The 27,779-nt window shown below is 36.4% G+C and overlaps 1 protein-coding gene across 1 annotated transcript in view; it reads left to right on the forward strand.

The window, feature by feature from the left end:
- The window catches only part of LOC124158613 (ATP-binding cassette sub-family C member 5-like), a 52,003-nt gene extending 25,651 nt beyond the window's left edge, over nucleotides 1-26,352 (forward strand). Inside the window, exons 7-26 of the mRNA XM_046533782.1 lie at nucleotides 398-501; nucleotides 1,143-1,290; nucleotides 1,436-1,692; nucleotides 1,889-2,024; nucleotides 2,821-2,984; nucleotides 3,685-3,812; nucleotides 5,011-5,109; nucleotides 5,609-5,943; nucleotides 7,002-7,243; nucleotides 7,455-7,806; nucleotides 9,252-9,374; nucleotides 12,610-12,769; nucleotides 13,474-13,660; nucleotides 13,917-14,006; nucleotides 14,861-15,041; nucleotides 16,717-16,876; nucleotides 19,035-19,113; nucleotides 19,839-19,952; nucleotides 25,268-25,432; nucleotides 26,081-26,352. Of these exons, the coding sequence (XP_046389738.1) occupies nucleotides 398-501; nucleotides 1,143-1,290; nucleotides 1,436-1,692; nucleotides 1,889-2,024; nucleotides 2,821-2,984; nucleotides 3,685-3,812; nucleotides 5,011-5,109; nucleotides 5,609-5,943; nucleotides 7,002-7,243; nucleotides 7,455-7,806; nucleotides 9,252-9,374; nucleotides 12,610-12,769; nucleotides 13,474-13,660; nucleotides 13,917-14,006; nucleotides 14,861-15,041; nucleotides 16,717-16,876; nucleotides 19,035-19,113; nucleotides 19,839-19,952; nucleotides 25,268-25,432; nucleotides 26,081-26,173 (3,317 nt within the window). The 3' untranslated portion in view covers nucleotides 26,174-26,352. The remainder of the gene's footprint in view (nucleotides 1-397; nucleotides 502-1,142; nucleotides 1,291-1,435; nucleotides 1,693-1,888; nucleotides 2,025-2,820; nucleotides 2,985-3,684; nucleotides 3,813-5,010; nucleotides 5,110-5,608; nucleotides 5,944-7,001; nucleotides 7,244-7,454; nucleotides 7,807-9,251; nucleotides 9,375-12,609; nucleotides 12,770-13,473; nucleotides 13,661-13,916; nucleotides 14,007-14,860; nucleotides 15,042-16,716; nucleotides 16,877-19,034; nucleotides 19,114-19,838; nucleotides 19,953-25,267; nucleotides 25,433-26,080) is intronic.
- The last annotated feature ends 1,427 nt before the right edge of the window (nucleotides 26,353-27,779 follow it).

Consider the following 27,779-nt stretch of genomic DNA (forward strand, 5'->3'; position numbering starts at 1 on the left):
TATTTTTTTATTCAATAGTCATTTTATTCAATGATCTTATTAAAGGTGGGAAATGGTATATTTTCTTCTCTTTTGCCTAGTAGTGGTGTTGGCCTAATTTAGGGGTGTGAATCCCTTGCCAAACCTTATACACATACTTCATACTCCTCGAGAGTTTGAATTTTCTTGCTATACATTCTCATTTCCATATATTGTATGTATTTTGTTCAGAATATGCATGGAAAAAAGGGTACCTATTTCACTGAGAACTGTTCTCCAAAACGTGGCTTAACTGAACCTGGGGGTTTTCAAGTATGTTTTGAATATAAAAGTTGAGTCAGTATTGTTCCTGTTTATGGGCCAAAGATATGCTGCCCATTTAACCATATTTTTTAAAAAATTTCCTTCCCTTTTCCAGGAGCTCCTGCGATATCTTTGATGTCTATGGTGTATTCATTCTTCATACTAGGACCATGGGCCTTGCTTGGAAATTTTATTCTGATTGCCTTCACTCCTGTTTCAGTAAGTACTGCCTCAGATTCTGAGAGCTGCTATTGACATGCAATAGCCTTGTAATGCATGATATAACTAATAGATTGCCACCATTTGATTACTCTAGCACTAAGAGTACTCTGTGAAATTAATTATTCAAATTCTCCTCTATCACTTAGCCATAAACTTTGCCACGTACATATTTGCTAAAAGTAAGTTGAGGAAAAATAGCTTCCCTTGACAGATTCACACCATCGGCCTCCTGTTTTCTGCTGATTTCACTTACCTATTTAGCTCATATTGCATTATATATCTCTGTGTCTAGTTTTTGTGAAAATATATCATGGATGATAATGCTGGAAAAGGAATATGATTTTTCCTCAGTGGATTTTTTGCACCCTGTGTGCACTTATGGATGACAACTCACAGTTATGCATTTGGCTATTCTGCAGTTATTTCTTTGAATAATTTCATATTTTACCCTTTGATTATTTCAGCAATATCGGACTGGTAGAAGTGTGCTAAATTTCTTTCCCATTCAGTCCTGACCTTTCACTTAGGATTTAGTATTTTATGAAAGTTAACAGTACCAGTGAATGTTTGCTGGTTGCAAAGATTGAATTTATGTCAAGATGGGAAAGATTGAATTAATGAATCATTATTGATTTCAGATGGGAATTGCAAAGTTGACCAACAAAATTCGAACTAGCTCTGTGAAGCTGAGTGATGAGAGAGTAACCCTCACAAACAAGGTGTTGGCCAATATTAAGCTGATTAAGATGTATGCATGGGAAAGGAGTTTCTTCAAGAAGATAATGGGTAATTGCAAAATGGATTAAATGCAAATCATGATGCGAATCATCATCATAAAATCATGATGGGCCATCAAATTTATGTGAACCATTTTAACATCTGCTCTACTCAGTGCCTTATATGCATTTGCTTCTCCTTGTTTTTTTTGCAGAGGTGAGGAACAAGGAACACAAGAAGTTGAAGCTAGCATTGTTTCTTCAGTCTTTGGGTAGCACATTAACACCTTCAAGTGCTACACTTGCCACTGTTGCTACATTCCTTGGATACACTCTGGCTGGGAATAATCTCAAACCGACGGATGCCTTTGCGGTTTTCTCCATTTTCAATGCTGTTCTTTTCTCAATGGGACGTTTACCCTATGCCATACGTTGTATTGGTGAAGCTAAAGTTTGTCTTCATCGAGTTAAGGTTTGTATCTTACTGATCTCTCAGTTAATTTTCAATATCCTGTACGCTGCTTATTTTCATTTATACATGCATTGCTTATTTTCATTTACTTACAAATTATTGCAAACTTTAAAGGTTGACTCTAGGCTCCAGAACCACCGGAGCATTAGTCTTCCCTCACCATTTTAATTGTATTTACTTTATTTTCTTTCGGAAGGAATATTTGGATGGACCAGAGTTTTCATCACAAAATGATAGCTCCAGTTTATCTCCTAGCTCAGCTATAGAATTTGTTGGTACAAAATTTGCTTGGGAGGGCCCTCCTAACAGCTCAAGAAAGACCAAAGCAAAAGGTATGATTACAGCAGGTCATGTCTGTATTGTTTAATTGAAAATGTGGTTGAAAGATGACATTATGCAAAGTCCTTTTTTTTTTTGAGGGCTTCCTTTGCTCTTTTGGGATCCTAGGATACAGTTTGTCGTACAGATTTTTTTTCGTAATGAGTATCTTAAACTTATTTGTCATTCATTGTCATCACTGGGATGAGGCAACAGGATCAGACATGTTGTTGTTGTGGTTTAGAGCATTGAGCTGGGACACCATGCAAATATCTTTTGTAGCAGTAAGGATGGGGATATGGAGGATAGGAGGGAGAGAATAGGGAAAGAATGAGGGATTTGTTTAGGGGCTGGAAGAAAATGTTACGGTTGGTTATTTGAACGTTAACTCTTTAACTGTGCAAATAACCTGAAATAGGCTACTGAGGGTTCCTGCCGGCTACTGAAGGGCAATAAGAATAAAAAAGAGGAGTAAAAGATGTCTGCATGACATCTACTTGTCAAAGGAAGAACTTCTAAGAACCTATGGACTCGGAAAGTAGCAGCATAGTTCAAATCGTCAATAGACAATAGGAGCAGTCTGCTAAGGTGATCGCTTATAGACAATGGGAGCAAGTTGGATTGAAGGGTTGAATGATAATCATGCTCTGTTGTGGTAAATTTTTTATTAAATTTACCTGAAAGCATTAACATATTTTAACTATGCTTAAGAGGTGTAGCAAGTGAGATATTATACATAGAAAATTTAATTTCGGCTACTCTGTTAATTGAGAGTTTGTTTTTAACTAATTTTCCCCCTCATTTTTCCAGGGAAGAGAAAATACACTGCAGTTGTGGCATCCAATGAAAATTCCCACACATTTACAGCAGTTCTATTTGATATAACTCTCACAGTGGGGAGAGGCTCTCTTTTTGGGGTGTGTGGAGGAGTCGGCTCAGGGAAGAGTTCTCTTCTTTCAGCCCTAATTGGTGAGGTAAATCAACTTACATTTTTATCATCTGTAGTTCCAACTTTAAATGTTGCATATTAACAAGTGTGGTATGTATCAAATGAGAATTAGTAAATTTTTTTCCCCAGAGGGTATAAATTCTGCATATAAAATTCATCTGGGTATAAATTTTGCATAGGGAGAGAAAAATTCACGGAGCATTGCCTTGGGTTAAAATTATAGGCTGAATGTAGAGTTTAAGTCATCTGGGCATCATTTTTTTATTTTTAAATTCATTTTCTATTTTTTAACTGATGGAGTAACTGATATCTATACACATAATAGGTGTATATAGATACATATTTATATAGGTGTACATATTTGGCTCATAGTCAGTAGCAGACTGGAAATTTTCTTTGGGGGTGTTTGGAGGGTGTACAAGTTCCCTGTGCAATTTTGTTGTCAATTCACAAGCATTGAAATTTTTCATTAATTCAGTTGTTTATTTTATATCCATAATACTGAAAATAAATGCATCATTGGTTAGTGGCAGACAGTATAAAATGTAACTCTATTGAAAAAGTTTTGGCTGAAGCCCCCAAGATTTTGAGTTTTCTGCTTTTTACATGACCAATTTGAAAGTTATGTGCAGTAATATTATGAAAATATAGATATATGTCTTAAATACTTGCTTCACATTATTTCATAATTTTTATTATATATTAATGCAACATTTTTTATGCAGCTGAAGCTTCTTGATGGGACTATGAGAGTCATGGCAGGTGGAATTGCCTATGTCACCCAGCAGGCATGGATATTTAATGACACCCTGAAAGAAAATATCCTGTTTGGTCTTCCATATGACAGCAAGAGGTTAGCTTTTTTCTTATAACTAGTCCTCATAATTTTATTATTCATTACTGTTTGTGTCAATCAAATGAGTGTTTTTTTATGATACTGTAACGTAAATCAAATGTCAGGTTTTTTAGGTGTGAAATGGTGAAATCAATTGCTTTTTCTCATGCAATGACCATTAGATGATAAACAGAAATAGTTTGCCTCTGGGTAATGTTGCATAGGGTTGCAGATAAGATTTTCAACGAGTCCAGGTGTGCTTTTTTTATGATATCATTTTTAAAATTAATTATCTTTCTTCATTTTAGTTGATAACTTTTTTAATTCAAAAGGTCAAAATTGATTACTTTTCATAAATATTGCCTTAAATTAAGATAAAATTAATCAGCATTTAAAATACTTTGGTTAAATCAAGAGGTGAGTCAATAGTGAGTAAAGTTTTGATAAGCATTAGCGAGTCTAGATATGTATGAGATAAGTATGATTATCAGCAAGTGACAGGATTGCGTAAACATTTCACTGGGGGGCTATCATTTGTCTAATCTTAGATTCAAACCAGAATCCTCTAAATTTGCAAAATCAATAGAATTCATGAGAGAAAATGATCTAATAGCTTAAGCGCATATGTACCTCAAATGAAGGGATTCTGGAATCCTGGTCAAGGCACACATTTTTCCCTCACGTGATTTTTGCATCTTATCTGCTCTAGTGGATCACTGTTAAGGTATGCCTATAGCTATTGATCAGTTACCTCCTTAAAAGTGTAACTTGTAAATAAATTAAAGTGATTCAGGCATCTTAAAGTGGAAATTCGACATTTTGAATAGTAGTAACACTTTTCCGCAATTATTTTAATGCCTACCACACTTATCGGCTCGCTGAGACATCAGCTGTTATGAGATATCTAATCTGGTGCCATATGATGGCTCTGTGAACCGAAATACATCTTATGCATTAAAACAATTGTGGAAAAGTGCAACTACCTTTTATTTCAATAATTAGGAAATAATTGTTTTGGCGATCGTTAAATATTTTCTTTCAAGCTATCCATGTAAATGATTCAGAAACCTTTAGTATTCATTAATGAGTTCACATCAGTTATATTTTCTTGTATATGATGCTGTACTAAACAAATTACATAATATGTATTAGTTCTACTGGTATATATTTAGATGGAATTGAATTTTTATGCTCTTCAATATTTAATCATCTATAGGTACAGGGCTACAATAGAAGCTTGTGGTTTGAGCAGAGATCTTGAGCTTCTTTCCAATGGTGACCTGACTGAAGTTGGAGAAAATGGTTTTAACTTGAGGTATGTGAAGTTCCTGTTCTCTATTTTAAGTGCTTATCCGAAATAAATTCTCAGCCATGTGTAAATCTGTTTAAAGGCTTTGTTTTGGAAAAAAAATCTGCTTTGTTTTGGAAACAAAGTCTGTGTCCATTTACCCTTGTTTCTTGTGTTTGTATATCACTTTTTTGTTTAGTCATTCTTTTTGCATCTAACAATTTCTTAATATAATTGGTATGTCATTCCGTCCGTAATTGGTAGTTGCAATACTTGTGCCCCAAAAATGTACACTGTATCTCAACAGATTTATAGGGATTTTTTTCCACCTCTGATGGTGCATTATGTAAGGTCGTTTGACCATATTAATACCTTGACCGATTGTGTTCATATAGGTATTTCTGCATTTCTATTAGGCTTGCAAGTATGTATTTGGATATGATTTCCATGGGCACAATTTTGCTCATTGCCATCATTTACTTGCGGCTCAAATAACTGATGCAATCTATTTCTTTTTAATTGATAGTGGAGGCCAAAAGCAAAGAATAAATTTGGCAAGAGCTGTTTACTCCAATCAAGAAATATACCTCTTAGATGATCCACTCAGTGCTGTGGATGCTAAAGTGGCTGCACATATATTTCAGCATTGTATTAATGGTCTGTTGAAAGAAAAGACAGTGATATTAGCCACTCATAGTATTAGAGCTCTTTTGGAATGCGACACGGTAGTGGTGCTTAGAGATGGAATCATAACAGAGAATGGCACTCCAGAAGAGCTGATGAAAAAAGAAGGTGGAGAATTTTCCGTGATGGTGAAAGAATGCATGATGGAGAGCTACCCAACACATGCAGGAACGACAGGTATGTCTCCCTTTTTTTTAGCTAGCTATTTAGTTAATTGGCCTGGTTAATAGTTGTTAATGGGCCTCTGTGAGTTTGTTTAATTGTTGGGCACGTGTGCCAATTTGTGAAACTCTTGCAGTAATTCTGGCACACTCAGTATACCAGTGCTAATTTTGCCAACAGTTTTTTTTTTAAACCTGTAACTTTATAAATTTAGCTGTCATCTATGATGTTAGTCTTTGAAAATTCATTTATCAATTTTTGCTTGACATTTTTACAATGTGATAATTGGGAAAAATCAGGTTTAGACATTTGGAAATTTTTTTCTGGAGCAAACTAAGTATGTCATGGTCTATGCATGCCTGCAATAAGTATAAATTTATGCTAAATTTACCAAAGAAAAAATTTATACCCTTAAGCAGCATAAAGTGTTATTATTATAAGGTCTAGGATGTTTGAAGTGCCTTTTTAGATGGATGATTCCATGAGCTCTTAACTTAGGCTTCAAGAAATTGTCTTTTTGTAATTTGAGTAGCAAACATGTTGGAACTCGATTTATTCTGAGAAAACATTTACGTGATCCTAGTATGTTTATGAAAAGGTAAGCAAAAAAGATTCCAATAGCCTCGAACGAGTAGTAGCCTTAGTGAACCTTACAAACAATCGCTGTAAAGGTTAACAAAAAGGTCATCTTTTTGTTATATTTTTTTTCTAGACATTGCAACTTGATTATTATTGCATAATCATTATTATTATTAAGCATGAGAAACATGGGATAAACAGAGTCAAATTTCCTCTCTCCATCAGTCGTATGTACCAATGTGCTCTATTAGCAAATAAAAATGCTGATGGTGGGTGCACCATTGCCAGCAGAGAGGTCATTAGTAGCAGTCAGCCATATGAATTACATGTTGACAACTGGTGTTTACATATTAGGATGTTCTTTATATTTATAGTCACTTTATTTCCTGGCAACATCCAATCACCTCTATAGTTCTTGCTTAGTTCAGTCATTTATCAACTCTGATTATTATTGGTAGAAAATTTTCATATGGTAATTTGGATTTTTCTTGTAGAGAAAAAAGTGGAAGCATCTACCCATGCAGAGTTTTCTTCTGATGAGTGTTTTATTCCCCAAATGAAGAGTGAAAAGCATTTACCAAAATCCATTGATAATTCATTCAGAAGATATCTTATCATGTGTGGAGGATACTGTGTCTCCTTCCTATCAGCATCTGCTATGATTCTCTTTGCACTGGTGCGGTTATTCAATTCTATTTGGTTGCAAACATGGTTAGATGCTGGCAATGGACAAAATGTAAGTATTGCTTTTATGCTTTAGTATGGGTTTCATTGTGAAGTAATTTTTAATGCGAGATGTCCTGTTCAATTTTTTATTTTTCTTAAGTTGTGTGCAAATAGTTATAGTTTTTATTCAAAACATGCAATTAATATATCTCTCTGTATATTAGTTCATAAATTAATCTAAGCCTCCAATTTTGTTTTTTTTAACCATATAACATAATCAGTTTCAGTTACTCTCTGGTAATAGGAGTGCACCAACCCGAGAACAAAATTTCTCCTTACCCCAGTCACATGAATGGAGTGACCCGCACATGGAGCTCTCAGTTGAAGGGGATGTGGGACGTGTCGGGGATAACCCTGAGCAATGGCTCTACCAGTCTGTGTATGGGTTATCACTCGCCGCCCTCCTGTTGTGCTGTCTTCTCAAAGCATCTGCCATGTCATCCCTCCTCATGCGTGGTTCCAGGGCACTCCATGACAGACTCCTAAGTGTGGTTCTAAGCAAGCCTGTCATGTTTTTCGACCAAATTGAGAGTGGAGTGTTGCTCAGCCTGTTCTCAAAAGATATGGATGAAGGTATTTATGTTATTTTTTTCAATACATTTTTATCATCATCAATTTATCTAGGAAAGAACGAATTAATCACTACATATTACCTTAGTTCCTCATATTGCGAAAACCTAAATTATGCCTCATAATTTTGATTTTCTATATTGCTTATTCTTGCAGAGTTGCCATTTCTCTACTTACAAAGTAATTTGATATTTTTCACGTACAGTACACTCCCGATTATCCGGGCTAATGATGGGGAGGGGCGGTATGAATAATCGGAAAACACGGATAATCCAAACTTTACTTTTATTTCTTGTTATTTTCATAATTAACGTAAATCAAACAATCTATTATTAATGATGCACATTAATTAAGATTGCTTTCAGGAATTGTTTAGTACTTTCTCTTCTTGACCGCGATCTGTTTCACTGTGATAACGTGATTAAACTCGTATTCCTACTGCTACATATAATACCTGGTTTCCAAATACCATGAACCCATGGCTGCGAGGTCACGGATTCAGAAAAGTGGTTTGCACGAATGCTTTGAAACCACTGCGCGACCTCAGAAACTACACTCACAGGCACCATGCCGAGTAGTCGTGTCTCGCACATGTTGCCCAGGATGCAACTGCTGCGGGACGCAGATCCGTAATCATTGCGCCCAATCCGGCACCGTGATGCTTGGAAAAGAGGAGCACAGAACTCCCGTGAAGGCAACAGGCTCGCAATTACGCCATTGCGCAGTAGCGTTTATAGGAAACCAGGACTTTTGTCAGGAAATTGTCTATGCAGGCGAGTGCCTGGCTACGACTCATGCTATCTCAACTTCCTCTTCCCCCGCTGCTTTCACTCCCCCTATTCCATTCCTCTCCAGTTTGGCCTTGACTAGTAATGGCATAAACATGCCCGAATGCGACGAAATATCCGGTTACTTTTGGCCTCCTTCAACTGCATGTAAGACCACGAGAATAATTGCACATTTGCGAATGAAATTTACAATTAAAGATCGTCTCTGAATTTTCAAATGGTTAACCATTGAAGAATCTTTTAAAATTAATCAAGAGTATTTTTCCTGCCGCTGATCGTCGTCTGCAATTCTAGAGCAGACGTCCGAGTAAACTTGAAACATTCCTTGTCAGCAAGTAGATAAAAATTATTCCACTTTAAGATGGGGATTCTAATGGAAATAATAAGCCCAGTGAATAAAGATTGCGGTAAAAGCATCAATTGTTTCCATTGGAAATCTATTGCCATGGCTGTTAATGCTGAATTTTGATGTATTTTGGATTTTCAATTTTTGTTTCAAAGCTGATTAACCTATCTTGCATCATAATGAAATCACTTTTTCTTCAAGACACATAAAACAATTTTTGACACAGTACCTATTATGTCACAGTTAGCTTTAAAAATTTGATCTAGAATTTTTTCAAAATCATTGATGCCTTTTCCTTTCTCTCCTGGTTACAGTGGATGTTCGCTACCCATACTTTGTTGATGTAGTATGGCAAGGTTTTGTGCTGGTCATCTCTCAAATTTTGCTAGTTTGTGTGGTCTTCCCTTATTTCACCATTCCAGCAGTACTGCTATTTGGTAAGTTTTGTAATTTTAATTTTTGTATGCCAAATGCTGTAGTGTACTAAATATTGTTGATAATTTTATGTACTCTAGTTCGAACTCTTCATATCAAACTTCAAGTTCATAAAATGGAGCAACTTCTTGTAATAATATCCCAAAATTGAGTTTGCGAATAGAGAAGAATCTGTCCTTTGCAAAACCTTCCTTCTATCAATCCATGAATTACAGTTAACTCTCGTTATTATGAAGTTTACGGAACTGAAAAACCAGAATATTAGAATAACCGGAAACTGTAATAACAAAATTCATAAGAGCATTTCCTCCAGGAATCATAGCAAAAAAACATACCTTGCCATAATTCCTTGTCTCTTCCATCTCCCATATTTATACTTGTACTGCAAAATAGCTTCCGAGTATGATATATGTGATTTAATGATGTAAATATACAGTAAGTCTTCAACATAAGTAAATACATATACAGTAAATCTTACGAACAAGATGTGTTCCGATAGCTTGTATGTAAGTTGATAAACCTATGCAAGTCATCGAAAATTGTTGTTATCCTGCAGAATGCAACACTACATTACAATTTTGCGTTAACTTCCGATTGTGACGAACTGATCTAGCTGCGTGTGTGACGAAGATGGAGCTGAATAAAATACACTGTCCGCGTGTCGGAAGAACGGGTGAAATGCTGAACAGATGCTGACTTCACAACGAATTCAATGATACATTTTCAGGTTATGCTCAGAGCGCAAGTTCCTCTACCCAAAACCATGTCGCATCGGCCAATTCGAAAGGCACCAAATTTGAAATTTTGGGCACGCCTGAATTTTTTCATTGTTCATGTCTCTTGAAAGTTCATAAATCGAATTTTCATAAGGAGAGGACATACTGATCGTAATTTACGAGCGGTAATGAGTGGGCCACCATGATTACACAGGAATGAGGTGTATCATTTGATGTTGCATTGATATGGAAGTATCTCCTACTGAACAAAGAACTATAATTGACGCTTTTGGGTGCAGTGAGCGATTAGAACTTAAATGTAACGCAATGATTATGATGTAGCTTAGTGTATGTCCACCTTTAAAAATGCTGTTAGTTAGTGTATAAACACCGTTGCTTAGCTGTGGAACTTCGTAATAAAGTTCACTTTATAACCCCCAGGACTGAAAATGACATTCGTAATTTTGTGATAAAGTTTCTTATACTATAGGTTGGATTAGTCTTTTTGTCGGGACCAATGATTTGCTTCGTATAAACATGAACTTCGTAATAGCATTGTTTATAGTAACGAGAGTCGACTATGAGTGGCAGGTTTTGTAGGGGTGAGAGTATATGATAGCAATGAAAGAGAAGTAATGATTTCCCTCACTATTTTTATTACAACTGTACCAGTTTCGACGTGTCTCTCATCATTATCAAAAGTTGTCTACATTACAAGCAGCCTTGTGTGTGAGAGATAAGAAGGTGGGGTTATTATAAGTGGAGTGGGGGTGAGTATTTGGGACCATTTGAAGAGTAAAGAGCAAGGTCATAGTTTTCTAAAAAGGTTATACGCAGGGAAGGACCGGCACATTCAGAAATGGTGAATTTGTCATTGGCACCGCCTCGTTCTCAAGATTTTCATTTATTTTAGCATATGTGAATACATGGGCATACTTAGTGAGGGGGAGCAGCTGCCCACCCCTTAGAAGCAAAAGTCTCAAAAGTCTTTAAGCAAAATCAGTACTGAATTGAAACGAAAAATATTTTTAAAAAAATTCTTTAAACCCACGAAAGATGATATGTATAAGAGATTTAACTAAAATAAAACTATTTTTTTAAAGGAAATAATCTCATAAACTAATAGAGCCCTGTTATAATTTTCTTAAAATATTGGTTTCATTCATATTTTCTATGCTAAAATGTAACAACTTGGCTTGACCCCCCTAGACCATGGCTTGCCCCCCCCCCCTAGTTATGATCCTGGATACGCCCTGGTGTGAATATACCCCTTTGGGTGACACCATGACTTTACTTCATAATAAAGAATTCATACTAAAGATGAATTTTAACTGTGTTAACTCATCAACTATTGACTTGGTGAGAGTATCCTAATTTTACAGGGTACAACAGAAAGCTAATAATCCAAGGCTTTGGAGAGTGAAGTCCAGTTGTGCAGTCAAAAAGAACAAGGTGCATTTTACTAAATTTGTTTTACATATTTTCACCAGAGAGAAAAAAATTGTCACTGGCATGCACCCTATTCCTCCGCAATGTGATGCAATTGATTCAGGATTCAAATGTGCCTTTGTTTAAATGATTTTGGCTCAATTTTTAATATGTATTAGGTTTTTTATAGTGGTAGATTCTTGTTTGTTCATACAGCTTAATTATGAAGTAAAGTCATGATCCTAACTAAAGCGGTTCATATGTTCACAAATGGGGAAAAAAAACAAAATTATTAAATTTTCAATGTTGGGAAATTACAAATGGAAGTCCTAGACCCAACAGCATGCAAAAATGTTACAACGTTTGATGCAAACACTACAGGAAGTAAATCATCCTCTTAACTACAAATCACAAAGCTTTGTCATGCAAGGGCGCAGCTAAGAATTAAGGCTAGAGGGGGTTTTAGGCACCACTAATACTTTGGGGTGTGGAGGTATTGCATACCCGCAAGGGTTAGTGGCAGTTGTGGGTGCCCTCCTCCAGAAAATTTTAAGATTAATGGTTCAAATTGACTAGTTTTACTGCTTCATTAGAAATATTTGATTAACCCTAACACTATTCTATAAGTAGTACTAATACATTTAGTAAAATGGATTAAACTTAGAAATTTCTCTGAGCTCTGGGGGGGGGTTTTATCCCTCAAAACCCCCCTCTTACTGCACCACTGTGCCCCATGCCCTAGAATTTTAGAATTTCGTGACTAAAAATAGTTGTTCAGAAAAGTAATTGCTCTAGGTTGAGGTTTGAGGGTTTTCAATGGATTAGCCATTCTTGAAAGGCACTGAATATGTCCCAGGTATGAGAATGGTGTGGAATGAAATCCCTTGAGAGATTGGAGAGGAAAATCCACTGTGCAGCTACATAATCACAAAAATAGATTCACCCTGGTCATAAAATGGTTTCTGAGTATCGACCATAGGCTCCTGAACAGACTCTTGGTAACCGCTTAACGTTCACTGTGGCTCTGCCAGCATCATCTTCTCTTTCTTGTATCCATGCTCCTCTTATGTAATGATTGTGTATTAATCCACAGCTGTATTCGTCTTGATGGATGTTTGGATGAACAAAGCTGTTGCTCAAGTTAAGAGAGTATCTTCTGCACTTCAGTCCCCTGTGGTTGATTTTCTGTCGTCCACCGTGTCTGGATTATCACTGATACGTACATATGGACAGCAAGCTGTTTTTCAAGAAAGGTATGCCCAGTATTGAATTAAAAAATTATCACTTGATTGTGTTCATGAAGTCTTTACCTACATGTCACCAGTAATGTACTGTTTTAGTAGCCAACCCCTTGCCAGTAATTGACCATTGACTAAAGTTGGATGTGCATAATAATATATTTCCTCTGGTATTAAATTTTAAGCAGAAACTACAAGTGATGTTGGAAGGTTTCGTAACAGTAGCATCTCTATTTGTGGGCCAGCATGGGTCCAGTGCCTTCCAAAACATTTTGGTCTTCAGAAATATGACTGACTAAACAATCCCCTTTAACCCTTAGAGTGCGGGAACGTTTTTTTTACGTTTTGCACACTGACTGCGGCATTTATAAAAATTTTTATTGCTACCAGGATATCTTGCTCTTGGCCACTTTCCCTCACCATAAGAAAGGCTAAGGGGCTCTACCAGACCAGCCCTCATGGCAAGGGGTGCATCCTGCGCAGGGGATCTCTTCTGCACTGGGTAGCGGCTAAAATCATACACTCCCGTGGCCCAAGGGTTAAATGAATATTCATGGCTTGTTCTACACATTTTGTAACGTCGACTTACCCCGGTAGCATGCAGGAGCCCCTAATCAGTTGTATCACAGATCAGGAATGCCATTGGCTATTCTAGTAGTTGCGGGTATGCAATACCTCCATTTTCAAATTATATGTTGAATTGCATTTTTTTCTTTCAGGTTCAAGGGACATCTTAACAATCATCTTGCGGGTGAAATTCTTTTTCGTTTATCAACATGTTGGTTTACTTTCCGAATGGAAACTTTGGCTATGGTTGCTGTGGTGGTGACAGCATTGATAACTGTTCTCACCAGAGGATCAGTCTCTCCTGCTGAGGCAGGAAATGCTTTGTCATGCATATTTGTGGTAAGTGGCAACCTTATGATATTACAAAAATTAGTGCATCAAATTTTGGTCCTCAGTGGTCTAATGTTCTTCTACATTAACGCAATATACATGCAAATTGTTTGATTGTGTATGAAGACCTTTCATTCTTTTTAACAAATATGCATCTCTAATCATGGAACCAACTTACACCTAACAATTTTTTTTCGTTAAGGAAATATGTTGCATCACCTCACACAGCACAGTTTGTATTCAATATTCTCTGTGTTTCTTACAGGTTGGGGCATTCATATCAACCTTTATGAGATTGAAATCAGAGATGCAGGCTAGATATACATCTGTTGAAAGAATAATGGAATACATGGAGGTAAGAAAATACAATTTTGAAGACTTCATCATGTAGTTAAATTTTTCTTCTATATTTTCAATTCATTTAAATTCTATCTTTCAATTCAGCATTGGTTATCTAATTTGGTATAAAAACTAAAAATAGTGACTAGATTCTGCTTTCTTTGGATGACCGCTGAAAACTAGTTGACTTGGACAGTCTCCCATTGATTTTGAGGAGACACTAATACAAACAACTTTCATGGACTGGAGAAGGGTGACGGTTGACTCAAATACATTTGTACATGGTAATTAGTGTGTAAGATTACTAGATTTGGTTAATCAAACACTCTGACCCTGTCTTACAATTTGGTTAGAAAAATAAACTGCTCATATGTTGTGTGAAAATATTAAATACATTTGGCCAAAAAATAACCAAAGACCCAAGGAGGAATGAATGACATACATCACTCTTTAAATTTTGAATTATTCATTGTTCTATGGACTGATGAAGGCCTTAGTGTCAGAACATTTTCCTGCGATAAAGCTTTGTTGAAATATAATGCAAAACAGATGACACTGCTGAATGTTTTGCTTAAAAAGCATGATACCAACAAATTGATTTATTGCAAAGTATTTTTTTGTTTCAATAAAATTTAATATTCAAATCATAAAAGTACTTAAATTCATACCAAAAATCAATCATAATCAAAGGAAGATGTTTTAATTTTGGTGAATATTTCTATTGAAGGGTTTTGTGGTTGGATTCAGAGGTCTATTTTCAACCTGGCTGTATATGAATAACCTGGGAAGATTTTTTTTGGAATATTGTATCTTAATCTAAATTTATGTGAACTCTGCCGTGAATTAACCTATCTTAATGAAAATTTTCAGGGCCCTGTGGAAGCTGAAATTGGATTGTTAAGTGTACCACAGAATTGGCCTCCTCACGGCTCAATCACAATGCAAAATGTGTGTCTTAGATATGGACCCGATAAGCCCCTTGTTCTCAAAGACATATGTGTGGAGATCAATCCAGCTGAAAAGATTGGTGTAGTTGGAAGGACTGGAGCTGGTAAGTTAATTCCAGTAATGCCCGAAGATAGCTTTAGGGCATACCTAAAACATATTATGGGAAGCTTATGATGATCAGCCTCATGCTATTGTAAAAGACATTTGACTTTGACCTGTATGTCTTAGCAGTAATTTTTGTTACAACTTCTGCATCATAATTTAGAATGATAATTACAGCTTTTACAGCAAAATTTGAACATAAGTGACTTCAATTTCCAATTTTTTTCTGAACAAGTATATCATTAATGAAAGACTGTTATGAGGTAGCCAAAAACATCCGCAAGAATAGGTTTGCTGTCACTTGTCCCATGAATATGTATTAAGTGTTGACAGGTTTGAAAATATTTGACCAGCAATTCATTGGTACTAATGTTTATGGTTTAAAGAAAGGCAGTCTCTGATGCCAAGTCTTATTCTTAGTCAAAATCAGAATATGGATTTAGAAGTACCTATTTTCAAAACTTTCCCTGTATTTTAATACTTCCTATACACTAATCATGCAAATATTTTTAGATTTTACTTTTTTGCTTTGAACCATCTCTCGTTTGTGTGATCCCACCAATTGAATGATGTTACTATCTGGGCCAATATTTCATTGAAAGGGTGCATGGAAATCATGTTGAAATTTTTGTAGACAAATTACACTTTCTCATTAACTCAAATGACACTGTGAGTTCTTGCTTAGACCTTCTGTTATGTCACAGAAATGTTGATAATTTCACTGATAACAGATGATATAACGAAGTTGAGGGGGCAAAAGATAATAGTGATTCAATCGGAAATTTTAAAAGCGTCCAGGCTTGCATTAAAGCATTGTTTTGAGTATTTTTTGAATTAATGTTTTCTACTGATTGATGTGGTGAAATTCTATTGTTGAAATGAAAGGCAAATATATAAATTTGTGTCTAAAAGTGCAATTATTAGTATCAAATTAATTTAATAAGATTATTGAATGAAAGAATCAATTTACAGCATTTGTTTTTCCATTAATGATGTAAATTTCAAACCAATACATCAAGTGAAAGTGATTTAAATGGTAAAATAAAAAAGATCTACATTGATTGCTATTAAGTTCAACAGATTCAGGCTTCAATTGGTGGAAGTTAGACATATTTAAATAAATAAAAGATCGTAGGCTCACTTTTCCACAGGAATGGAAATTCTTGGAAATGGAATTCTTGTGGAAAAGTGCTATGATCTTTTATTTATAAAAAAAATTTATTGCTATGTTTTTCTTATAAAAAGACCATAACTGAGGTGAAAACTTGCTCAAAAATTGTTTTTTTTCCCAAAAGAATCCTTACCGCACGGAAATTACATTGTTCACCAAAATTTCATGCCTGTGCATCCAGTAGTTTTCGAGGTATGCCTATGGTACATGGGCATATATATAGATTAAAATGGGGAATTCTAAAGGTCTAGGTAACCTTGATTTATCAAAGATAAAACTGTATGTAATGATTGTAAATGCTACAAAAAAATATGATAATGGCATTTGTGATGTTTTTTTTTGCTACTTTTGATCTCATTTTATAGTTCTCAGCTACTCAAGTGGGCTGTGGGCTATCGATGTGGGCTAAGCCTTTTTAAGCATTTCATAAGAACAATTGGCCCTGATAGCTTTAGATCTTGTATTCAAACTGTATTCAGTGACTCATTTTTTTCCCTTTATTTAGGTAAGACTTCACTGATAACAGCTTTGATGCGACTAATTGAACTTGAATCTGGACAAATTATAATTGACGGAATTGATATTTCTCAAATTGGACTTTTTGAGCTACGAGCAGCCATTGCAGTTATACCTCAGGATCCTGTCCTATTTGGAGGAACTCTTCGGTAAAAAGATTTGCTTAGTAAAATATGGTCACTAAGGATGAGTCGGTTCTTAAATTTTTCGGTTCTTGGTACCAGTCTGGTTCTCTCCAATTGGTTCTCGCGGTTCTTGATACTCGGTTCCAGGAATGAACTCTTATTATCTAAATTAATGGCAAATTTAAATGAGCAACCACAAGAAGTGAACGAAAATAATTTTTCTAAAGATGTAAATTAGCAGGAAAGCTCCATTAAGGAATACATGATCGACCGATTTGTCCCATTGCATTAGGCAGCCACTGGTTCTTTCTCCAGGTTTTGACTTAAAAAATTCAACATTTTTACCCTTTTTATTCTTATTTTGGTAGAAATATTGTCTGCAGCACTGAACAGGCATTCACTGAAAACAGTTGTGGTCGATGTTGATTTTGAAGGTTCGCACGAAATACGCTTGGAGTACAGTTTACATACTGCATAGCATCAGGATCAATACTGAAACTCTCCCAACTCCTGACGACATCATCCGTTAATTTGTTGTAACTTGTGTGTCAGTTCAAAATATATTCTGTATTCTACGATTTTGCTTAAATTGTTACTTTAACTGACTACTTATTCACATGCTTCACTGTCACAGTTCTTATAACCTCAACAATAAACTGCTCAGCGCACTAGTAGAGCGACACCGTGGATAACCTAAGCAGCCGTGAGCTAACACAAAATTGTACTGCAGTGTTGCATTCTGCAGGATAACCACACTTTTCAATGCCTTGCATAGGTTTATCAACTTAGGAATAAGCTCTCGGAATGCATCTTGCTCGTGTGTCAAAGAATTACTGTAAATGTACATGATTCATACTTAAGACCATTTTCAGATGAGATGATTTTCTGCCGGCCACTGTTCATGGCACGGCACATGGCATTGCAGAGAGTCGTCTCGTCTGAAAGCCACCTCAATTTTGCGTGAACGGCGGCCAGCAAAATGTCATATCATCTGAAAGCGGCCTCAATGTAGCATTGCCTATATTTCTTGCCTTAGAAGTCTCATCACCAGGCCGGATTGAAATGGGCGCTGTGCCATCATCGGCACGATTTGACTCGTTTGACATAGAGACCTATGGTAAGTTGAAAGAACGGCACCATGCCGTGGACGGCGGCAGGCAAAAAGTCAGCAAGTATGAAAGCGGCCGCAGCTACGGAAATGTTACAATGTTGGCGAGAGCGACAACCAGACGACCCCTAAAATGCACATGCTAGCGAGCAACTCTCAAAAGGAGAAAATGCGTAAGCCATGCGATCAGAAAGTAGTACATGTGTTTATTAATCTTTTTTTTTTACTTTTTGGCCTTGAATATGCTGCAGACCATTTCGGATTTTGGTGTGAAATTCAAATCCTCACCACCATTCCGAGCCGCTTCCAAAGTACTGGCTTTATGCAATCAGTTGTCGATACCGGTTCCGCAGGCAAGAACCGGCGGTACTGAGAACCGTACCAGAACTGACCCATTTCTAATGATTACTATATGATAGAAATATTTTTACATGTTGGCTTTTAGTTACTGAGTTTTTGGATAATAGTACTACCTATCAGTGTGCTTGATATTCTTTGAAACATAATTTCGTACACATCATGTTTTTTTCTTATGATTGTGAGTCTTGAATTTTTTAAATGATTTCAATTGGAGTTTTTCAGTTGGTATCAAATAAAATTTGCTGTCATTTCATCCCACTTCAACTTTGTGGTAATATTGGAAGATGGATGGGTATAAGATATGTATGATATATAAGTCTTTAGAAAGGGAAACAAGCTTTGTTTTAAGTATTTCACACACTGGAAATATCTCTTGTTTTTATTTTTTTGTTTTGGTATAGCCTCCTTCGAACTGGCACCGGGGTCAGGATGGGTATATATTTATAGACCCAGCAAGGAGAGTGGCCTTTTTTGTGGCATCTGGATGGGTTGGGAAGCCATTAACCACTAAGACATTCATAAGCCACAAAGATTTTTGCTTTGAGTTTAGGAGCTTCTTTATTTTGCATTATTTTTGTGACCCCAATAGCCCCCTTTCCTTTCTTTTTCCTTCCCAGAGGATGATGAAATATTTATTATTTATCAAAATTCCTTCGTTGTGGCCTAATTTTTATTTGTTCTGTGTTAATTTATTTCTATTTCAAATCTTTACAGACATAATTTGGATCCATTTGATGAGCACACTGATGACATGGTGTGGGATGCCCTAGAGAAGTCCCATCTTAAAGATAAGGTATGAAAAAAAACTCAAAATAGCCATCAAAGGATCAAGAAAGCCTATTTGAGTGTGTATGAAGCCAATTATTCTTTCTCTTATTGGTAAAATTATAATTACATTAATTTCTGGTGAGATCTTGAATTAAAAATGAATCAGGAAGGTATAAGTTCCTCCTTGTTTTCAATTGGAATTAAGTTGAAAATATGCTTTTAAAACATTCATATTGTTTTTATCTATTTTATTAAACTTATCAGTATTATGACAACTTTAGTTATAGGCTTCCTTTGAACACTTTTATTTAATGTATTAACTCCTCAGTAATAGGGTTCTGTTTATTGTTGAATTTCATTTAAGGAAACTCTTATCAAGGGCGTACCTAGGATCAAAACTAGGGGGGGGGGGCAAACCGGGGTTGTTCAAGTTATAGGTTAGATTTAAGCATGGAAAAGGTGAATGAAATCAATATTTTAAGGAAACTATAGCAGCTCTTTATTAGTTTTTAAAATTATTTGCTTGAAAAAATATTATTTTCCTTAAAGATATGTTTGCAATTTTTTCTTCTAAAGGGGGGGGGGGGGGCAGCTGTCCCCTTCTGCCCCTCACTGGGTACACCCATGACTCTTATATCATGTATGGTAATGCTTACATTTTAAGAATTCATTTACTCAAGTGAAGTTAGAAAAAGTTTTTTTGGGATATATCTTGAGTACAACAGTATATTGTCAAATTTGCTTTTACAGGTGTTGAAGGATAGCAAAGGACTGATGATGGTGGTTGAAGCAGATGGTGATAACTTTTCAGTGGGTGAGAAGCAGCTGCTCTGTTTGGCACGAGCTCTTCTAAGGAGAAACAAGGTAATCCTAAGATGGCAATATAAAACACCCTGCAATAGAATGTTATATGATAAGAATTATTATTATTATTATTATTATGATAAATTTTATGTATGTATGTACTTATATTTAGCAGCCTTCATATGCTATTGTTTTGCAAACATATTAGAGCCACACAAATGTTGCAAAATGTTTCCAACCTTTCTGTCTCGTTTGGCTGAGTAATATGAGATATCCTATAAAGCTAGCTATAACCTATTCCTATAAGTAGAACATTTATTTTATTGATTTCTGCTGAAAGTACATATGTGCCCCACATGGAAGGAAATTCATGATTTTAGTAGTCCCTCCAACTTCATGGTTATTGAACCTGGCACCATCTTTTTTACGTTCATCTGCAAACTGTTCCATTCCCATCCTTCTACCGGGATGAGTAAATGATAGGAAACTTTCTAAATTCAGTAGATTCCAATTGTAAACCAAATCGTGGGGGAGGTCCTCACACCTCATTTAATAAGCAACCCACGTTAGACACATTATACCTTACAGCAACCTCAGTTATGGAAATGTGATACATATCAGGTTAATAAAGTCATTATCACAAACCTAAATGCTTTGATACATCAATAACATGGACTGATATATTTTTCCTCATGAATTTCAGGCACAATCATTCTACTGATACTTGAATCCAGTGGCGTATCAAGGGGGGGATGAGGGATAGGTCCCCCCCAAAGCCTCTGAGAAATAAAAAAGTTATTTCAAACTATTGTCTAGTTTTGAACTTTAATAACTGCATCTGCTTTAGGTTAAACTTTTAGTGAAAAAATAACTAAAATGTATTTCTAAGCATGTACAGGCATCCCCCGAGTTACGTAAGAGATGCGTTCCGGCAGACTCTGCGTAAGTCGAAATTTACGTAAGTCGAACCTTTGCGTTGGTGCTTCAGAAATTGCGATCGGCACGGTGAAATTCTCAGCGGAGAAATGCGCGGTAAATTCTCGGTGAAGTTTAATTCAATTCACTGCGATATTCATGAACTCTACCGCGTATTATTACGTTATTAGATACAAAATCGATAAACATTAATATAGTCTTAGAGTTGCATCTCGAGCATTGCCAATCAAAATGCGTAATATTATTCCCAGAGTTGACCGATCGCGTTGATTCGGGAAAATACGGTATCTCAACGCTACATTACTAAACTGAATACTTAAATCGATTCATTATGTTATACTGCGATCTAAGGGCCCAAAGAATGCATCGTCTACCTAACTATAATCATTATATCTTCTGCCTTTTATATATTACGTTGATCGATGAATGTGGTGGTTTCACTGTCACAGTTAATACACGTAGGAGTGTCTAGGATTACGAGCAAATAACACAAAAAATACCAGTAAATTACTATATTCTTAGATACATTCACACGCACATAAACTCAATTTTTCACGCACGGAAACATACTTTCATTCTCTCATATCTCAATAAAATAACGTGAAAATATCATCATTTGAATATTTACTTCACTAGAAACATCGAAGAGTATTTCCAATGCACGAAGAAAAGTGAGCTTTTATTCTGCCTACTCCGTCATTAACATGCAACAAAGTTAGTGGAGAAAAGCTTTCAATGACGCAATATTCATTTACAGTTGCACACAATATGAGAGAACGAGAAAATGCAGCTTAATAAAATTTACCGCCAGAAACATGTAAAAAATTACGCAATTGATATCGTGTGTCAACTTTTTCTTAACTATTTCGCGGCGTTCATTGCTAACACTCAAAATTTCAATGCCGTTACGAGGGTACTAAACAATTCTTTTCCGCAATAAAGATTTCTGCTTGAAGTTCATTTTCTTTTAATTTCACAGATGGAAATGTCCAATGGCACAAGTATACTCTGTGCAAGTTGTATCGTACAGGAATGAGCGCAACCACATCCATCGCTAGAACTGCAAATTTTCACGTTGATTGCTGACTTGGGATTTATAAGTGATTTTTCTACAGAAATTAATGAAAATTCCATCGAGGAATGACAAAAATGGGTCATTTTGTTATTTTTAGCAAGTAAAAAACTCGATAACTATTCGATATTTTTTCTACCATAGGTTGTACGAGCGAATATCTACTTCTTCGCGCTCGCATTCGAAAATTAACGTAATCATTTTAAATACGGTTATCGCTTACGTAAGTACGGATTTACGTAAGTCGAGACATACGTAACTCGGGGGATGCCTGTATGTCATTTTTCAATAATTTTCCCAGAAAAGTTGCCACCCCAGGCCATCCCATGCCCCTCCACCCCCCAAAGCATATTCCTAGTTACGCCACTGCTTGAATCTATTTCTTCTTATTCAAGTGGAATGTTTTTTTTCATCAAATCCAATCTTTGATGCTAATTTCTTTATCAATTCCTGCATAATTCCCCTCTTCTCTAAAGCTCATATGCTGTATCATGCATTCATTTGCATATCTTCTCCTTTTTTTGTCAGAATCGTTTTCTGCAAGGTGTTTAATGTCAACAATAAAACTCATTTACTTTTATTTTGTTTACGTAGACTGGCTCAAGTCAAAGTCGTTACAAGCTGAAATTAGGGACTAAATAAACAGCAGGTAAAGCCAACAGTCATATATATCTATGACTTTGAAATAGCATTAGTTCCATGATTTGATGAAATATTTTTAAAAAATGTATGCGTAATGCACATTTTGTCGGTAAATTTAAGGGCAAGCCTGACATTCTGTTAGCTCAATCATTTGCTCAATGTTTCTGATAAAATACAAAAGCAGATGCCCAAAATTTTCCTATTGACATCTGCTGAGTTTGGGTGGCTAGATATCCTGCCTTCACTCAGCTCAGTGGAACTTCCGAGGAATTTTCCCTTGAAATGAGGGAGGAGTAGTAGGCTGTGAGGCATCACACATGCAGCTAATTTTAGGGACTTTGAAGCAGGGTTGGACAACGCGGGAAACGTAGGCAAAAATCACTCTACAGTCAACTGCCCAAATGGTTATGCAATATAGGAGTTGAATTTCAACAAATAAATAAGTGCGTAAGAATTCAATAGCCATGCTACATCCTCTGAACCTTTCAGTAGGTAGGGCGAAGCATACTTCAGAGAATGTGGCAAAGAATTCGTAGCTGGATCTTTTGCACCTTGTCATAATGCAACGGGCATGATTATTTCCCTGTTATAAGGTATATATTGCTTTTAAAACTCCCCGTTGTATGAGAGTATTACGGGGGCAAAATTTTGGAAGACAAGTAGTTCCTGAACTGGCCGCTCTCAGACGCCAACGAGCTTTGCGTTAATTTTTTCCGCCACTGTACTATTGTACTCTATGCTCTCAGGGAAGAAATTGTTGATAAAGTTTCCCTCTTCCATTCCAATAGTGTTTTTTAATGGGCACAATCACGTAGACTACCTCTACCTACCCTTTGACCTATCTGCCATGAGTTTTCTTCTACATGAGTATTCGACCTACCAGGAGTAATTGAAATTAATCCCGCCAGTCCAGTTCTAGGTATCATAGGTTTGCGCAAGCCGTTCCACCTCGGTAAAGTTGTCTCCCATTTAGCTGGTAAAAAATCGGAGTCGCGCAATTTTCTGTGTATTCAAATGGAGCTTAACTCTGGAGGTCTTTCTCGAGACGGCCATCTGATTCGTTGCATGATACTTTACCCATTGCATCACCAAGACCATTGTACCCTAAGGCAGTCTCAATGCCCAATATGTCGGCTGCGTCCACTGATGTTCCAACGAGAGTAAACTCCATTCTAGGTGAGTCGTGGGCGAAGCACACTTTGGAGAATATGGGAAGAATTCGTAGCTGGATCTTTTGCGCGTTGTCGTGATGCAACGAATATGGTTATTTTCTCCGCGTAAGGGGGATTTAGCTTTTGAAATTCCCGGTTGTATGAGAGAACTACAATGGGAAATTTTTGGGCGACAAGTACCTAGTTCCTGAACTGGCCATTTTCAGATGCCAATGAGATTTGCGTTAATTTTTTTCTGCCGTTGTACATCAAGGATTTCTGTTTGGGGGAGCCCAAAAGCTTCTCACAGGAGTTGAACTTAGTATCTTATGGTCAGAAGCTAGGCAGTCTATCCACTCCACCATGCAGTGCCTTCAATGATTTTAAATACACACTATTTTAGAGTACTCTGCCCTTTTAGGTTAGGTTTTTATGAAGCGATCAGGGAATTACCTTGGTCTGTCCCCCTTCCTATGTTGAAATTTTCCCTTTAATTTATTATAAGGCCTGGTCCCATTCATTCTCTTCGTCAACTCTATTCTCCTCCACCCTTTCCTTGCATACCTTATATTATATCCTCTAATACAGTTGTGCAAAACTGCTTTGTTAGGCATCTAACAAAAAAAAATATGGATGATGTACTATTCTTTCTTCACTTTTAAGTATCAATTATCTAATTTTACTTGTCACTTAATTTTGTGACGTACATATTTGGTGTGTGCTTCATAATGAGGCTGAGAAAATCTGGTCCATACAGTATGTATGTGGGCTGTTTTTTTCAGCCTATTGTGGGTCATGAATAGAAGACAAAGTGATGTATTAAAAATTATTTCTTTGCTAAGTTCATACATATTAAATATACCACTGGTAAATTTTAAACTGAATGGCCTCGGTGATTGAGGTATTGGTAGTACACGTGGACAAGCTTTACTATACTTTCTTCATAGAATGTTGCCACCAACAGCATTCAGTGATTTTTTCTATTGCCCTGAAGCTCATCGTCTGTTTGAAAACACTTCCCTCATAGCCATATACTCATCCAAAGTGATAGAAATCACTTGTTGTGAAGTTGGGTTTGCACTGTGGATGATAGAAAATATGCCATTGAAATTGCTGTTGGAGCATCTAGGCTGGACCAGCCATTAGAGGACAGGCATTATCATGGATCAGATTCCTTCCATTAGTCAGCATGTCTTTTCTCTTGTTTTTAATGGCTGAGCCCAGTTAGCATAATATTTTAAACTGAGCAGCTGCATTTATCTTTGTCCTCAGCCGTTTGAAGTCCACAAGTATCAAACGGTTTTGATGTTGATATTTTGAATCAGTCCATATTTTGTTTTCATGAAATTACATTGTTTGGTTAATGGATGATGTAATGTACAAAAGTTGGCATCAACTGAATTTGATATAGATTGCTTTTTTATGGGAACATGATGTGCATGCTGATTGCCAATAGAAAAGCTATGGTGTAAATTTGTTTCTCATATGAAATGTACATTATAGTGCACATTTCTTTGCCTTCTTGCCTATCAGACTTTTTATTAGTACTAATACCTGTTTTCCTTTCCTCGTAGATCCTTCTTTTAGATGAGGCTACTGCCAGTGTGGATTTAATGACTGATCGTTTGATTCAGTTAACACTGAATGAGGCATTCGCTCATTGCACCTTACTTACAATTGCCCATCGCCTTGATACTATCCTGTCCTATGACCGCATCATTGTTTTGGATGCAGGAAAAGTGAGTTTTTATTAAGTCCTTCTTTTTCTGCTTTTACATGTGCATGATTGCATTTTATTTTTACCATCTATAAGTAAGCATCTGTTGGCTTAATGAGAGCTGGGGTGCCACAAAAAATAGGCCCTTGCATTGGCCTTCCAAAGTGATCACATGTTCCATTTACCCGTAGTTCATCAAATTTGAATGATGTTCATTTTCACTTAGCCTCCATGCCGAGTTCCAAATGATGGACTAGTTTACCTCTGTAGTATTTTACACAAGAGGGTTATGTCATGTCTGATATAAATAGAAGAATGGAGTACTTCTACTTCCAAATGCAAAGTGAAACCAACTCAGTGGAGTTGGTTTTGCATTGCTTTTGGCATTACGGTACTACAGCTGTCACAGTAGCTGCTAAATTAAGTACCTATTATTAAATAGTGTATCTTACCAAAAATATACTACTTTTGGAATACCTACCATTTGTGTCCTTGGCTTCTAATTTGACATGTAGGCTTGCTATCGAATCTGGCAATCAAGCTCTAGATATAGAGCCTATTGAAAATGGTGCATGCTTTATTTCCTGAACTGTGATTCTAAAGTGCCTCCTAGCAAATAGCTCTGATAATTTTTCTTATCTAAGTCTCATCAGAAAATATTCTCTTACAGATACTCGAGTTTGACCGGCCAGAGGTGTTGCGTCAAAAAGAGGATTCTATGTTTTATTCAATGCTGGGAGCCATGACAATGGAGTCAAGCTGATATCAGCTTTGATTCTTATTTCTAACTCAAGCCAAAATGAATTTTTTGGTAAATTATATATATCAACTTACTGATTATTTATATTTAATATGAAAGGTTATTTATTTTAGAATTAATTTTTATATTTATCACTGCCATAAAATGGAGGGGCTGTGAGAATAAATGTGAATTGTGTGTTATCTATGCCATTTATTTTCACTTTGTTTTGTGTGTTACTGTTGATACCATAATGAATACACTATTGCAAACTGCAAGTATTTTTAAGAAAAAGAAATACACTAGAAACTCCGATTTACGACTCTTTACGTTACGAAGTGGTACCAAATTATGAACTACTCTCTCAGTCCAGGCCATACATCCATGGAAAACTATGACAGAGAAGCTCCAAATTGCTGTCTTTTCATTTTTTTTGCTTTGTGATGTAGGTATGTAATACTGGACTCCTGGTGTGATTCCACCTTCCCTTTACGAAGTGCAGTATATAGTTCACTGAATTTTGTAAAACTGAGATTGGACAATCAAAAAGTTTGCAACACATTTTCTACTACAGTACACAAACTTGTTGTCAGTTTCCCTCCTTCCTTTGAGGAAGCACCAAAATACAGGTTGGTTTTCTGATCCTTGGTCAATAAAATCTTAAGGCCACCTTGCCTCAAAATTTGTTTGAGCATGACCTCTCTCTCTGCTTACACATATTTAAACCTTTTTTGGATCCGCATTTTTCTTGAATTTTTTAGGTTTTGGCAGGCAAAATTACTCTTGAATGATGCTCAAAAGACTTCCACTCCTAAGTTCCTGGGCTAATGACATGACGAACCCTTTTGCCTCTCTCTCACATGTACCCCTCCCCTCTACCTGCCATACCCTCCCTAAGGGAGCCTCATCCCCCTAACTTCTTTCTACCCAAGTTCTCTCCCCCTCCCTCATCTCTGTTGACCAATCCATTCAACCTAGTTACCTTCCTCCCTCCCCCTTGAAGCCTGGTATAAAATGATGTGTTGGACCTCCGTAGAGTTCACCTGATGATGACGTCTAGCGTTGAAACCATGGTCGGGTAAAAGTGTGAATAAATATTTCACGTGAAAGCACAAAGTTTCTTCTTTTTCATTTTTCATAATGAATCACTTTCTCAAAGTTACACCTCAAACCATCAATTTGGCCGACTTGATTCCAAGTCTCCTATGACACTGTTGATACTGAAATGTGAAATTTTAAACAAATTTTTTCTTAGTGCAGTGCAAATAGAGGATGATAAAGAAAAGGAACAGAAGCACACATTTGTTCAGCATGGTTTTAGGAAAGAATATTTTGATGCAATCCAAATGAAAAGAAATCAACGTTCAAGACAAGGTAAAAAATCAATAAATTTGAGTTTTGTTGGAAGCTATATAGCATCTTTGATAGATTCCTCTTCTTCCCACCCTCATCTATTTAAAGAACATCTTATTCAAAGGTATGGGTGATTTGCATGGGGTATACATATATCATGGTCAGGGCTGGAATCACACCATTGGAGGCATCTCGGCAGGACTTGCAAGAAGGAAGCCCCAAGAAGTGCTGGAGGAGGGATGTAGAAAGAAAGGAAAAAAGAGGGGAAGAGATGAGG

Source organism: Ischnura elegans, chromosome 5 (assembly GCF_921293095.1).
Source record: "Ischnura elegans chromosome 5, ioIscEleg1.1, whole genome shotgun sequence".
Taxonomy (NCBI): Eukaryota; Metazoa; Arthropoda; class Insecta; order Odonata; family Coenagrionidae; genus Ischnura; species Ischnura elegans.